At 45.3% G+C, this 15,643-nt stretch overlaps 1 protein-coding gene across 1 annotated transcript; it reads right to left on the bottom strand.

Annotated features, from left to right (window-relative positions):
* Positions 1-7,237: 7,237 nt before the first annotated feature.
* WDR83OS (WD repeat domain 83 opposite strand) lies at positions 7,238-12,506 on the bottom strand (the record flags this gene model as incomplete). The annotated part of the gene is given in 3 exon segments (XM_056570342.1): positions 7,238-7,391; positions 9,528-9,625; positions 12,401-12,506. Coding segments are annotated over 3 exon segments (271 nt in total), but the record flags the coding sequence as incomplete, so codon positions are not given.
* Between the last annotated feature and the right edge of the window lie 3,137 nt (positions 12,507-15,643).

The following is a 15,643-nucleotide window of genomic DNA, read 5'->3' on the forward strand; positions in this document are numbered from 1 at the left end:
CACTCATTCATTCATATTTTTCTCAGAGCTGTGATTGGCTGCAACCATCCGGCCAATCACAGCTCTGGGCAGAAAATATGAACATCACTCAGAGTACAGAGCAGAGGTGCGAGCGCTGTATAGAGCCGCTCTGCTTCTCTGCTTCAAAAATCGCAGGGCAATAATCTCAGTGGAATCCTAGCCTTAATGAAACTGAGCTGCAATACCATACACAACCTGAGGATAGGCGCAGCGCTGATTTTGGAAGAAATCAGCTCTTTTTTTATTTTTTTATCCTAGATTTAACTGGTGCCAGAAAGTTAAATAGATTTGTAAGTTACTTCTATTAAAAAATCTTAATCCTTCCTGTACTTATCAGTTGCTGTTATGATCCACTGGAAGTTCTTTTCTTTTTGAATTTCCTTTCTGTCTTGACCACAATGCTCTCTGCTGACACCTCTGTCCATGTCAGGAACTGTCCAGAGCAGGATAGGTTTTCTATGAGGATTTGCTCCTATTCTGGACAGTTCCTAAAATGGACAGAGGTGTCAGCAGAGAGCACTGTGGTCAGGCATAAAGGAAATTCAAAAAGAAAATAACTTCCTGTGGATCATAACAGCAGCTGATAAGTATTGGAAGGATTAAGATTTCTAAATAGAAGTAATTTACAAATCTGTTTAACTTTCTGGTACCAGTTGATTTAAAAAAAAAAAAAAAAAAGGTTTCCAGCAGAGTACCCCTTTTAACCCCTTAACCCCTTAAGGACTCAGGGTTTTTCCGTTTTTGCACTTTCGTTTTTTCCTCCTTACCTTTTAAAAATCATAACCCTTTCAATTTTCCACCTAAAAATCCATATTATGGCTTATTTTTTGCGTCGCCAATTCTACTTTGCAGTGACATTAGTCATTTTACCCAAAAATGCACGGCGAAACGGAAAAAAAAATCATTGTGCGACAAAATCGAAAAAAAAACGCCATTTTGTAACTTTTGGGGGCTTCCGTTTCTATGCAGTGCATATTTCGGTAAAAATTACACCTTATCATTATTCTGTAGGTCCATACGGTTAAAATGATCCCCTACTTATATAGGTTTGATTTTGTCGCACTTCTGGAAAAAATCATAACTACATGCAGGAAAATTTTTACGTTTAAAAATGTCATCTTCTGACCCCTATAACTTTTTTATTTTTCCACGTTCGGGGCGGTATGAGGACTCATTTTTTGCGCCATGATCTGAAGTTTTTATTGGTATGATTTTTGTTTTGATCGGACTTTTTGATCACTTTTTATTCATTTTTTAATGTTATAAAAAGTTACCAAAATACGCTTTTTTGGACTTTGGAATTTTTTTGCGCGTACGCCATTGACCGTACGGCTTAATTAATTATATATTTTTATAGTTCGGACATTTACGCACGCGGTGATACCACATATGTTTATTTTTATTTTTTTTTACACTGTTTTATTTTTTTATGGGAAAAGGGGGGTGATTCAAACTTTTATTAGGGAAGGGGTTAAATGACCTTTATTAACACTTTTTTTTAACTTTTTTTTTTGCAGTGTTATAGCTCCCATAGGGACCTATAACACTGCACACACTGATCTCTCCCATAGGGACCTATAACACTGCACACACATATCTCTTCCTGATCACAGGCGTGTATTAACATGCCTGTGATCAGCATTATCGGCGCTTGACTGCTCCTGCCTGGATCTCAGGCACGGAGCAGTCATTCGTCGATCGGACACCGAGGACGCAGGTAAGAGCCCTCCCGGTGTCCGATCAGCTGTTCGGGACGCCGCGATTTCACCGCGGCGGTCCCGAACAGCCCGACTGAGCAGCCGGGATACTTTCAGTTTCACTTTAGAAGCGGCGGTCAGCTTTGACCGCCGCTTCTAAAGGGTTAATACCGCACATCGCCGCGATCGGCGATGTGTGGTATTAGCCGCGGGTCCCGGCCGTTGATTAGCGCCGGGACCCACACGATATGATGCGGGATCGCGGCGCGATCCCGCTTCATATCGCGGGAGCCGGCGCAGGACGTAAATATACGTCCTGCGTCGTTAAGGGGTTAAGGACCGAGCCCTTTTTCACCTTAAGGACCGGAGCGTTTTTTGCAATTCTGACCACTGTCACTTTAAACATTAATAACTCTGGAATGCTTTTAGTTATCATTCTGATTCCGAGATTGTTTTTTCGTGACATATTCTACTTTAACTTAGTGGTAAAATTTTATGGTAACTTGCATCCTTTCTTGGTGAAAAATCCCAAAATTTGATGAAAAAAATGAAAATTTTGCATTTTTCTAACTTTGAAGCTCTCTGCTTGTAAGGAAAATGGATATTCCAAATAATTTTTTTTTGGGTTCACATATACAATATGTCTACTTTATGTTTGCATCATAAAATTTATGAGTTTTTACTTTTGGAAGACACCAGAGGGCTTCAAAGTTCAGCAGCAATTTTGAAATTTTTCACAAAATTTTCAAACTCACTATTTTTCAGGGACCAGTTCAGTTTTGAAGTGGATTTGAAGGGTCTTCATATTAGAAATACCCCATAAAAGACCCCATTATAAAAACTGCACCCCCAAAGTATTCAAAATGACATTTAGTAAGTGTATTAACCCTTTAGGTGTTTCACAGGAATAGCAGAAATGTGAAGGAGAAAATTCACAATCTTCATTTTTTACACTCGCATGTTCTTGTAAACCCAATTTTTTTAATTTTTGCAAGGGGTAAAAAGGAGAAAATTTTTACTTGTATTTGAAACCCAATTTCTCTCGAGTAAGGACATACCTCATATGTCTATGTTAATTGTTCGGCGGGCGCAGTAGAGGGCTCAGAAGGGAAGGAGCGACAAATGGTTTTTGGGGGGCACCTTTAGGAAGCCCCTATGGTGCCAGGACAGCAAAAAAACACACATGGCATACCATTTTGGAAACTAGACCCCTCAGGGAACGTAACAAGGGGTAAAGTGAACCTTAATACCCCACAGGTGATTCACCACTTTTGCATATGTAAAAAAAAAAAAAAAAAAAATTTACCTAAAATGCTTGGTTTCCCAAAATTTTTACATTTTTAAAAAGGGTAATAGCAGAAAATACCCCCCAAAATTTGAAGCCCAATTTCTCCCGATTCAGAAAACACCCCATATGGGGGTGAAAAGTGCTCTGCTGGCGCACTACAGGTCTCGGAAGAGGAGGAGTCACATTTGGCTTTTTGAAGGAAATTTTGCTCTGGGGGCATGCCGCATTTAGGAAGCCCCTATGGTGCCAGAACAGCAAAAAAAAAAAACACATGGCATACCATTTTGGAAACTAGACCCCTCGGGGAACGTAACAAGGGGTTAAGTGAACCTTTATACCCCACAGGTGTTTCATGACTTTTGTATATGTAAAAAAAAAAATTTTTTTTTTACCTAAAATGCTTGTTTTCCCAAAAATTTAACATTTTTAAAAAGGGTAATAGCAGAAAATACCCCCCAAAATTTGAAGCCCAATTTCTCCCGAGTACGGCGATACCCCATATGTGTCCCTAAACTGTTGCCTTGAAATACGACAGGGCTCCAAAGTGAGAGCGCCATGCGCATTTGAGGCCTAAATTAGGGACTTGCATAGGGGTGGACATAGGGGTATTCTACGCCAGTGATTCCCAAACAGGGGGCCTCCAGCTGTTGTAAAACTCCCAGCATGCCTAGACAGTCAGTGGCTATCTGGCAATACTGGGAGTAGTTGTTTTGCAACAGCTGGAGGCTCCGTTCTGGACACAGTACCAGACGTTTTTCATTTTTATTGGGGAGGGGGACTGTATAGGGGTATGTGTATATGTAGTGTTTTTTACTTTTTATTTTATTTTTGTTAGTGTAGTGTTTTTAGGGTACAGTCGCACGGGCGGGGTTTCACAGTAATTTCTCGCTGGCTGCTTGAGCTGTAGCAGAAAATTTGCCGCAGCTCAAACTTGCAGCCGGATACTTACTGTAATCCTCCGCCCATGTGAGTGTACCCTGTACGTTCACATTTGGGGGGGGGGGGGAACATACAGCTGTTGTAGAACTACAACTCCCAGCATGTACGATCTATCAGTGCATGCTGGGAGTTGTACTTTTGCAACCGCTGGAGGCTCCGTTTTGGAAACAGTGGCGTACCAGACGTTTTTTCATTTTTATTGGGAAGGGGGGCTGTGTAGGGGTATGTGTATATGTAGTGTTTTTTACTTTTTATTTTGTGTTAGTGTAGTGTAGTGTTTTTAGGGTACAGTCACACGGGCGGGGGTTCACAGTAGTTTCTCGCTGGCAGTTTGAGCAGCGGCAGAAAATTTGCCGCAGCTCAAACTTGCAGCCGGATACTTACTGTAATCCTCCGCCCATGTGAGTGTACCCTGTACGTTCAAATTGGGGGGGGGGGGGGGGGGGGGGGGGAAGAAACATCCAGCTGTTGCAAAACTACAACTCCCAGCATGTACGGTCTATAAGTGCATGCTGGGAGTTGTAGTTTTGCAACAGCTGGAGACACAGGTTGTGAAACACCGAGTTTGGTAACAAACTCAGTGTTTTGCAACCAGTGTGCCTTCAGCTGTTGCAAAAGCTACAACCCCCAGCATGTACGGACAGCAGAAGGGCATGCTGGGTCTTGTAGTTATGCAACAGCCGGAGGCATACTACATTGGCTGGGGATGCTGGGGATTGTAGTTATGCAACAGCTGGAGACACACTGGTTTGCTACTTAACTCAGTGTGCCTTCAGCTGTTGCAAAACTACAACTCTCAGCAGTCACTGACAGCCAACGGGCATGCTGGGAGTTGAAGTTATGCAACCACCAGATGCACCACTACAACTCCCAGCATGCACTTTAGATGATTGTGCAAGCTGGGAGTTGTAGTTATACAACAGCTGAAGGTACACACTTTTCCATAGAAAGAATGTGCCTCCAGCTGTTGCAAAACTACAAGTCCCAGCATGCCCATAAGGGCATGCTAGGAGTTGTGGTGGTCTGCCTCCTGCTGTTGCATAACTACAGCTCCCAGCATGCCCTTTTTGCATGCTGGGAGCTGTTGCTAAGCAACAGCAGGAGGCTGTCACTCACCTCCTGCTGCTGCTCCACGATGCCGCCGCACAGGTCAGTCCCTCGCCGTCGCTCCTGGGGCCCCGATCCCAACAGGGACGCCGGGGATCGGGGTCCCCAGCACCCGGGGTGCACGTCCCGCACCCGCTCACGTCCTCTGGAAGAGGGGCGGAGCGGGTTGCAGGAGTGACACCCGCAGCAGGTGCCCTGAACGGTCGGCCAGGAAACCGGCCGACGAATCAGGGCGATCGTGAGGTGGCACCAGTGCCACCTCACCCCTGCTGGCTCTGGCTGTTCAGGGCCGTCTCTGACGGCCCCGATCAGGCAGTAATTCCGGGTCATCAGGTCACTGGAGAACCGATTGACCCGGAATCCGCCGCAGATCGCTGGACTGACTTGTCCAGCGATCTGCGGCAATCGCCGACATGGGGGGGCATAATGACCCCCCTGGGCGATATGCCGGGATGCCTGCTGAACGATTTCAGCAGGCATCGGGGACTGGCTCCCCTCCGGCTAGCGGTGGGGGCCGGAAATGCTCAGGGCGTATCCATACGCCCTCGGTCCTTAAGGACTTGGAAACGGGGGCGTATGGATACGCCCTATGTCCTTAAGGGGTTAAAGGCCTCAATCATACAGGGGAATTTGCAAGCGGAATCTGGCAGAAAAGTTTCACTGGGAAATTCCATTGCAGCAGAGTTCCATTGTTTTCAACTGGATTCTGCTGCGGAAACATCTGCAGCGGAATTTCCGATTCTGTGTGTCAATTCTGCTGGTCTTTCTGTTGAATATGTCGAAAATGCATCGCCTTCTATGTAGACTGCATTCTACGGTGTATTTCCAAGTGGTCGTTGCTGTCTGCAGAATGTCCACCCAGATATTTTCCATGCAGACATTCCGCTGTGTGAACATACCCTAAGGTAGTGTTTCTCAACCAGTGTACCTTTTAAAAGGGGTCCTCCGGTTGAAATATTTTTATTTTTTTTAAATCAACTGGTGCCAGAAAGTAAAACAGATTTGTGCTACAGAGGAAATTTTATTTTCGAATTTCCTTTCCAGTCTGACCACAGTGCTCTCTGCTGACACCTCTGTCAGTGTCAGGAACTGTCCAGAGCAGCATAGGTTTGCTATGGGGATTTTCTCCTGCTCTGGACAGTTCCTGATACGGGCATCAGGTGTCAGCAGAGAGCACTGTGGACAAGACAAAAAAAGAAATTCTAAAAAGAAAAAAAGAATTTCCTCAGTAGCATACAGCTGCTAAAAAGTACTGGAAGGGTAAGTTTTTTTTATAGAAGTCATTTACAAATCTGTTTACCTTTCTGGCACCAGTTGATTTAAAAAAAATAAATAAAATGTTTTCCACCGGAGTACCCCTTTAACTGTTGCAAAACTATAATTCCAAACATGCCTGCACAGCCAAAGGGCAAGGCATTCTGGGAGTTGTAGTTTTGCAACAACTGAAGGCACACTGGTTGAAAACACTGCCTTCAAGAGGTACTCTGGTGAAAAACAATTTTTTTCAAATCAACCGGTGCCAGAAAGTTAAACAAATTTGTAAATTATTTCTATTTAAAAATCTTAATCCTTCCAGAACTTATTAGCTGCTGTATGCACCAGAGGAAGTTGTGTAGTTCTTTCCAGTCTGACCAAAGTGCTTTCTGCTGACACCTCTGCCCATGTCAGGAACTGTCCAGAGCAGGAGAAAATCCCCATAGCCAAACCTCTCCCGCTCTGGACAGTTCCTGACATGGACAGAGGTGTCAGCAGAGAGCACTGTGGTCAGACAGAAAAGAACTACACAACTTCCTCTGTAGTATACAGCAGCTGATAAGTACTGAAAGGATTAAGATTTTTAAACTGAAGTCATTTACAAATCTGTTTAACTTTCTGGCACCAGTTGATTAAAAAAAAAAAAAAAAAAAAAAAATGTGTTTTCCACCGGAGTACCCCTTTAAGGCAGTGTTTCCCAACCAGCCTTTTGAGGTAGAATAGAGTTCCTTATGCTTTAGTGCAGTGGTATCTAAACTGTGGACCTCCAGCTGGTGCAAAACTACAACTCCCAGCATGCCCGGACAGCCGTTGGCTGTCCGGGCATGCTGGGAGTTGTAGTTTTGCACCAGCTGGAGGGCCCCAGTTTGGATACCACTGCTTTAGCGGTGTATACGACATAAAAAAACATTCAAAACACAAATTTAAAATCCCCAAAATTTTATTTCTTCTAGTGACAGACAGTAGAGAGACTCTAAAAAAAAAAAATCCTTCACATCCAGGACGATGAGCACCGGGGTCACCACGGAGGAGACATGGGCTGTGGGTTCTGTAGATAGGACATGACGACAGCGGAAATAGATAACCTACAAGAACAGAGAGAGAAGATAAGTGAAAGGGACCCGGACATCTGAAGGTTAGAAAAACAGCGCCTATTCCATCCAAAAACAGCGCCCATTCCATACAAAAACAGCGCCATTCACCTCAATGAAACCGAGCTGCAATACCACACACACACACACACACACACACACACACACACACACACACACACACAACTTGAGCAGGCGTGTTTCCCCCCCCCCCCCCCAGTTTTATTACAACCCACAACTCCATTCACTTTATTGTAACAGTCCTACTAGGTAAAGGATATGTAGTGACTAGAGATGAGTGAACTTACAGTAAATTCGATTCGTCATGAACTTCTCGGCTCGGCAGTTGATGACTTATCCTACATAAATTAGTTCAGCTTTCAGGTGCTCCCGTGGGCTGGAAAAGGTGGATACATTCCTAGGAGACTCTTTCCTAGGACTGTATCCACCTTTTCCAGCCACCGGAGCACCTGAAAGCTGAACTAATTTATACAGGATAAGTCAGCAACCGCCGAGCCGAGAAGTTCGTGACGAATCGAATTTACTGTAAGTTCGCTCATCTCTAGTAGTGACAGATTAGAGGATGTATACAATAAATGATGCTCACTGTGGGGTCTTCTGCAGGGCCACAAATAAATCCCATAAAATGAGGTAAAAATATAAAATAAAAATATTAAGGCTGGGTTCACATCACGTTTTTCCCCATTTTTTTTACGGGAGCGCATACGGCGGGGGGGGGGGGGGAAGCTAAAAACTTGCGCTCCCGTATCCCTGCGTATGCGGTCCCCTATGTAATTAATTTCATTGAGCCGACCGGAGTGAACCGGTTGGCTAATTTTTCCCTGTATGCGGATTTCTACTGGACCTAATACCGTGGTTGACTACGGTTTTAGGTCCGGTGGAAAACCGCATACAGGGAAAAATGAGCCGACCGGTTCACTCCGGTCGGCTCATTGAAATTAAAGGGGTTATCCAGGAGAAAACTTTTTTTTTTTAATATATATCAACTGGCTACAGAAAGTTAAACAGATTTGTAAATTACTTCTATTAAAAAAAATCTTAATCCTTTCAGTACTTATGAGCTTCTGAAGTTAAGGTTGTTCTTTTCTGTCTAAGTGCTCTCAGATGACACGTGTCTCGGGAAACGCCCAGTGTAGAAGAGGTTTGCTATGGGGATTTGTACAGAAAAGAACAACCTTAAAGGAGTAGTCCAGTGGTGACCCAGTGGTGAACAACTTATCCCCTATCCTAAGGATAGGGGATAAGTTTGAGATCGCGGGGGGTCCGACCGCTGGGGCCCCCTGCGATCTCCTGTACGGAGCCCCGACAGCCCGCGGGAAGGGGGCGTGTCGACCTCCGCACGAAGCGGTGGCCGACACGCCCCCTCAATACAACTCTATGGCAGAGTCGAAGCGCTGCCTTCGGCAATCTCCGGCTCTGCCATAGAGATGTATTGAGGGGGCGTGTCGGCCGCCGCTTCGTGCGGAGGTCGACACCCGCTATCTGGCCGGAGAGCCTGGCCCCCGTACAGGAGATCGCAGGGGGCCCCAGTGGTCGGATATCGCTCTAGCAGCGCTGTCTATGCACAGAACGGGGCTTCTCCGCACTGAACCCGCATGAAAAAGTAGCAGGATAGTTATCAGTCTCTTGTAGAGATGTCTCGGACTGCACCGTGCCGTACTGAAGACACTGAGCAGGACTGGTGTATGACGGACAGATGCGCTCTGCAGCGCTGTAGACCCCCTGTTAGTTGCCCACTCTACCATGATGGTGCAGGGATGGTAAATTGGAAGTCCTGAGTGGGATGGGGATTAACATAAAGTCCCTCTTGCCCGTAATGTCCGGTGTATGGCCGGCGGGTTGCGCTCTGCAGCGCTGGAGACCCCCTGTTGGCTGCCCACTTTACCCTTACGGCACAGGGATGATGCAAGTGGGGTGGGGGTTGGCACACGGTGCCCCTTACCGGTACTACCAATGTTGCAGACCTGGAATCCTCAGTCGGGAATGATGTATGCCGGCCAGCGGAGTATAAGAAATTACGGGAGCGCGCGCTACGCTTACTGTAATTCGCATCGCAAGTACAGAAACAGAGCGCGCGCTCCCTGCAATAGGGGGTATCACAAGACTCACATGAAGCTGCTCATCATTTGCTTGGTGTCCTCCGAACTGCGGGAATTGGCGAAGCTGATGAATGAGCAGTAGACGGCGATCCAGGCGCACCACTTCAGCTGAAAAACACAGGACAGGGGGGTTATAGACCTCACTAGATCACACTGTACATTGCCCAAATATATGGGATTCATCCTGCCTACTGCATCGCCTCAAATTTATAATGCCTACGAATAAGACTGCAATTCCCAGCATCCACCGAGTCAGAGGAGTAGGTCATGTGATTGGCTGTGACCAATCAGCTACATGGTTTGCTCTAATAAACACAGAGCCCCAAATGACACTAGTACCACTTTAAAGGGGTACTCCGCTGCTCAGCGTTTGGAACAAACTGTTCCAAATAAACTTTTCCGAACGCTGGAGCCAGGAGCTTGTGACGTCATAGCCCCGCCCCCTCACTGCAAGTCTATGGGAGGGGGCGTGACGTGTGAGAGGATACTAGATACATTTTAATAAAACAATTCTATATGTTATTGAAGCACGGTCTTTGAATCAATATTTTATTATCATTGATACTGTCCTTGAGGTTTGGGTTCTTTTTGTATATATTCAAGTAGTTTTTTCAATCCACACCTAGGTGCTTACCCAAATAACCTCTGTCAGTAATTAAAGGGGTATTCCTTGAAAAAAAAAAAAAAATTTTATATATCAACTGGCTCCAGAAAGTTAAACAGATTTGTAAATTACTTCTATTAAAAAATCCTTTCAGTACTTATGAGCTGCTGAAGTAGAGTTGTTCTTTTCTGTCTAAGTGCTCTCTGATGACACATGTCTCGGGAACCGCCCAGTTTAGAAAAAAATCCCCATAGAAAACCTCTTCTACTCTGTGCAGTTTCCGAGATAAGCAGAGATGTCAGCAGAGAGCACTGTTGCCAAACAGAAAAGAACAACTCAACTTCAGCAGCTGATAATTATTGAAAGGATTAAGATTTTTTTGATAGAAGAAATTTACAAATCTGTTTAACTTTCTGGAGCCAGATGATATATAAAAAAAAATAAAAAGTTTTTTCCTGGAATACCCCTTTAACCCCTTAAGGACTCAGCCCATTTTGGCCTTAAGGACTCAGACAATTTAATTTTTATGTTTTCGTTTTTTCCTCCTCGCCTTCTAAAAATCATAACTCTTTTATATTTTCATCCACAGACTAGTATGAGGGCTTGTTTTTTTGCGCGACCAGTTGTCCTTTGTAATGACATCACTCATTATATCATAAAATGTATGGCGCAACCAAAAAACACTATTTTTGTGGGGAAATTAAAACGAAAAATGCAATTTTGCTAATTTTGGAAGGTTTTGTTTTCACGCCGTACAATTTATGGTAAAAATGACGTGTGTTCTTTATTCTGAGGGTCAATACAATTAAAATGATACCCATTATTATATACTTTTATATTATTGTTGCGCTTAAAAAAAATCACAAACTTTTTAACCAAATTAGTACGTTTATAATCCCTTTATTTTGATGACCTCTAACTTTTTTATTTTTCGGTATAAGCGGCGGTATGGGGGCTCATTTTTTGCGCCATGATCTGTACTTTTTTTGATACCACATTTGCATATAAAAAACTTTTAATACATTTTTTATAATTTTTTTTAAATAAAATGTATTAAAAAAGTAGGAATTTTGGACCTTTTTTTTTCGTTCACGCCGTTCACCGTACGGGATCATTAACATTTTATTTTAATAGTTCGGACATTTACGCACGCGGCGATACCAAATATGTCTATAAAAAATGTTTTTTACGCTTTTTGGGAGTAAAATAGGAAAAAACAGACGTTTTACTTTTTTATTGGGGGAGGGGATTTTTCACTTTTTTTTTTACTTTTACTTTTTTTTTTTACACTTGAATAGTCCCCATAGGGGACTATTCATAGCAATACCATGATTGCTAATCCTGATCTGTTCTATGTATAGGACATAGAACAGATCAGTATTATCGGTCATCTCCTGCTCTGGTCTGCTCGATCACAGACCAGAGCAGGAGACGCCGGGAGCCGCACGGAGGAAGGAGAGGGGACCTCCGTGCGGCGTTATGAATGATCGGATCCCCGCAGCAGCGCTGCGGGCGATCCGATCGTTCATTTAAATCGCGCACTGCCGCAGATGCCGGGATCTGTATTGATCCCGGCACCTGAGGGGTTAACGGCGGACTCCCGCGAGATCGCGGGCGTCGGCCATTGTAGGCGGGTCCCTGGCTGCGATCAGCAGCCGGGATCAGCCGCGGATGACACTGGCATCGCTCCGATGCCCGCGGTTATGCACAGGACCTAAATGTACGTCCTGGTGCGTTAAGTACCACCTCATCATGACGTACATTTACGTCCTGCGTCCTTAAGGGGTTAAAGGAGTAGTCCAGTGGTGAAAAACTTATCCCCTATCCTAAGGATAGGGGATAAGTTTGAGATCGCAGGGGGTCCGACCGCTGGGGCCCCCTGCGATCTCCCTGTACGGGGGCTAGGCTCTCCGGCCAGATAGCGGGTGTCGACCTCCGCACGAAGCGGCGGCCGACACGCCCCCTGAATACATCTCTATGGCAGAGCCGGAGATTGCAGAAGGCAGCGCTTTGGCTCTGCCATAGAGTTGTATTGAGGGGGCGTGTCGGCCCCCGCTTCGTGCGGAGGTCGACACGCCCCCTTCCCGCGGGCTGTCGAGGCTCCGTACAGGAGATCGCAGGGGGGGCCCCAGCGGTCGGACCCCCCGCGATCTCAAACTTATCCCCTATCCTTAGGAAGTTGTTCACCACTGGGTCACCACTGGACTACTCCTTTAATGAGTGTTGTAGTCCACTATAGCTGGGAGTTATGAAATGTATTAGGCAGGTTCTAGACTTACCTTGAGCATCAGACCACACATACTGAATATCATCCCCAACAGGTTCATGTAATCTGGGGTGGGGTCGTCCAGGGTGGGAGAATTCTCCGAGGTGGGAGGTTTATACCTGGATAATGTAGATAAAAGGGGTTATTAGTCATGTAATGTTCTCCGCATGTTTTTGGGGGTTGTAAGATGATGCCGGTAAGATTGGGTCATGAGATCGCTGCCCCCTATCTGGGAAAGAAGTAACTACAAGAACCATAAGAAGCTATCCTGAATCGCTGCCCTCTGCAGGCGGCTATGGGGATCTCCCAGGTTATCAGACTATTTAGGAGAGAGAAAGATGCAGGAAGGATACATGAAGAGCGACTGATCTCCCATATTGTAGACACAAAGTAGGAAGAGTTTGATTGTCATCCTCTCCTGTGATGGCTGATAACAGGGAGCAATAGACTGATCAACTGCACAGCAAACAGGTAATAGGCTTTAGTGTCCCATTTAGGAAGATACTATTACTAGTGGTCCCCAAACCGTGAACCTCCAGCTTTGGCAAAACTACAACTCCCAGCATGCCCGGACAGCCGTTGGCTGTCCGGGCATGCTGGGAGTTGTAGTTTTGCAACAGCTCGATGTCCACAGTTCTTCTATGACAGCCTTCAGTCTTGGGCTGACCTGTCCTTGCTGCAAACAGCGAGACAGAAGATGAGATGATGTGAATAATGAGCAATTCACAGATAGGAGCCCGGAGGTGGAATGGAGACCTTGTATTCTGTATAGAATTGCGCACGATTCCTGGAATAGCAGGGTCACCTGTCACTGCTGGATTATGTGTCTCCAACCCAGGAGATTAGAGGTGTAGTTACCTCCTTCCTACAACATGGGGTATAGTTCCTTCTGATCTGTAGCTTGTGATAGAGATATATATATATATATATTAGGGATGTAAGAAAAAATCGATTCTCGCGATAATCGCGATTTTTCATTTGCCGATACAGAATCGATTCAAAATATTTTTGAATCGATTCTTTTAGGGATGTGGAATTTTTAATAAAACGCACTTTCTCTTACCTGCCAACGAGCCCGCGGAGCTCCGGTACAGGTGTTGGGTCCCCGGGCTGTATTCTTCTTACTTCCTGTTAGTCCGGCACGTCACATGGAGCTTCAGCCTATCACCAGCCGCAGCGATGTCCCGCCTCCGCTGGTGATAGGCTGAAGCTCCATGTGACGTGCCGGACTAACAGGAAGTAAGAAGAATGCAGCCCGAGGACCGAACACCTGTACCGGAGCTCCGCGGGCTCGTTGGCAGGTAAGAGAAAGTGTGTTTTATTTTATTTTGCAGCCCGCACGGGATAACATGAGAAAAGTGAGCACCGGAGTACTAGATCGCCGCTGTCAAAGCTGACAGCGGCGTCTATTGGGATCTATGAATGCTCCCAGGTGGGCGATGTATCGTCACCTAGACGGTATCGCGATATATCGCGATATATCGAATCGCCACACTGGTATCGCGATTCGAATCGAATCGCCAAATTCTTGGCGATTCACACCCCTAATATATATATATATATATATATATATATATATATATACACACATACATATTATATATATATACACACACACTTCTCAAAAAATAAAGGGACACTAAGATAACACATCCTAGATCTGAATGAATGAACTAATCGTATGAAATACTTTCCACTTTACATAGTTGAATGCGCTGACAACAAAATCACACAAAAATGATCAATGGAAATCAAATGTATCAACCCATGGAGGTCTGGATATGGAGTCACTCTCAAAATCACAGTGGAAAACCCCACTACAGGCTGATCCAACTTTATGTAATGTCCTTAAAACAAGTCACAATGAGGCTCAGTAGTGTGTGTGGCCTCCACGTGCCCGTATGACCTCCCTACAATGCCTGGGCATGCTCCTGATGAGGTGGTGGATTGTGTCCTGAGGGATGTCCTCCCAGACCTGGACTAAAGCATCCGCCAACTCCTGGACAGTCTGTGGTGCAACGTGGTGTTGGTGGATGGAGTGAGACATCATGTCCCAGATGTGCTCAATCGGATTCAGGTCTGGGGAATGGGCGGGCCAGTCCATAGCATCAATGCCTTCTTCTTGCAGGAACTGCTGACACACTCCAGCCACATGAGGTCTAGCATTGTCTTGTATTAGGACAAACCCAGGGCCAACCGCACCAGCATATGGTCTCACAAGGGGTCTGAGGATCTCGGTACCTAATGGCAGTCAGGCTACCTCTGGCAAGTACATGGAGAGCTGTGCAGCCCCCAAAGAAATGCCACCCCACACAATTACTGACCCACCGCCAAACCGGTCATGCTGGAGGATGTTGCAGGCAGAAGAACGTTCTCCACGGTGTCTCCAGTCTCTGTCACATGTGCTCAGTGTGAACCTGCTTTCATCTGTGAAGAGCACAGGGCACCAGTGGTGAACTTGCCAATCTTGGTGTTCTCTGGCAAATGCCAAATGTCCCGCACGGTGTTGGGCTGTAAGCACAACCCCCACCTGTGGATGTCGGGCCCCCATACCACCCTCATGGAGTCTGTTTCTGACTTGGAGTTACATCGTGTTGTTTAAGTGTTCCCTTTGCTTTTTTGAGTTGAATTTTCATGTTCCATATTGCTCAGTGATGGGAGAGTGATTTTGGCTGTGGTAGTTACATGACCAACTAACACTAAAACGCCAACCGTAGGTTTAAAGGGGTATCAACCCAGGATCGGAGGGGAGAGATAAGTAATATTTGTTATTATAAAGCATTTGAGGTCTTTTAAAATCCTTTTTTTAGTTTAAAAAATGAATAAATGGATAACCCCTAGACAACATACATGTAGGCCGTGGTCACAGTCTGGGTGTATAAAGCTCAAACAACAACTGGGATTTAGGGTCCCCTATGGTGTGTTTGTGGGGGCCCTGATCAGCCTGCACGATGGCCGGAGCGTCACTACCTGCCTTTGTGCCATCTGATCTTCTCTCTGCTTCTCCACCAGGCCAGAGGCGCAGAACATCATTAAAGGGGTATTCCAGGAAAAAACTTTTTTTTATATATCAACTGGTTCCAGAAAGTTAAACAGATTTGTAAATTACTTCTATTAAAAAATCTTAATCCTTTCAGTACTTATGAGCTTCTGAAGTTAAGGTTGTTCTTTTCTGTCTAAGTGCTCTCTGATGACACGTGTCTCGGGAACCGCCCAGTTTAGAAGCAAATTCCCATAGTAAACCTCTTCTAAACTG

The sequence above is a fragment of the Hyla sarda genome, chromosome 4 (assembly GCF_029499605.1).
Source record: "Hyla sarda isolate aHylSar1 chromosome 4, aHylSar1.hap1, whole genome shotgun sequence".
Lineage (NCBI taxonomy): Eukaryota > Metazoa > Chordata > Amphibia > Anura > Hylidae > Hyla > Hyla sarda.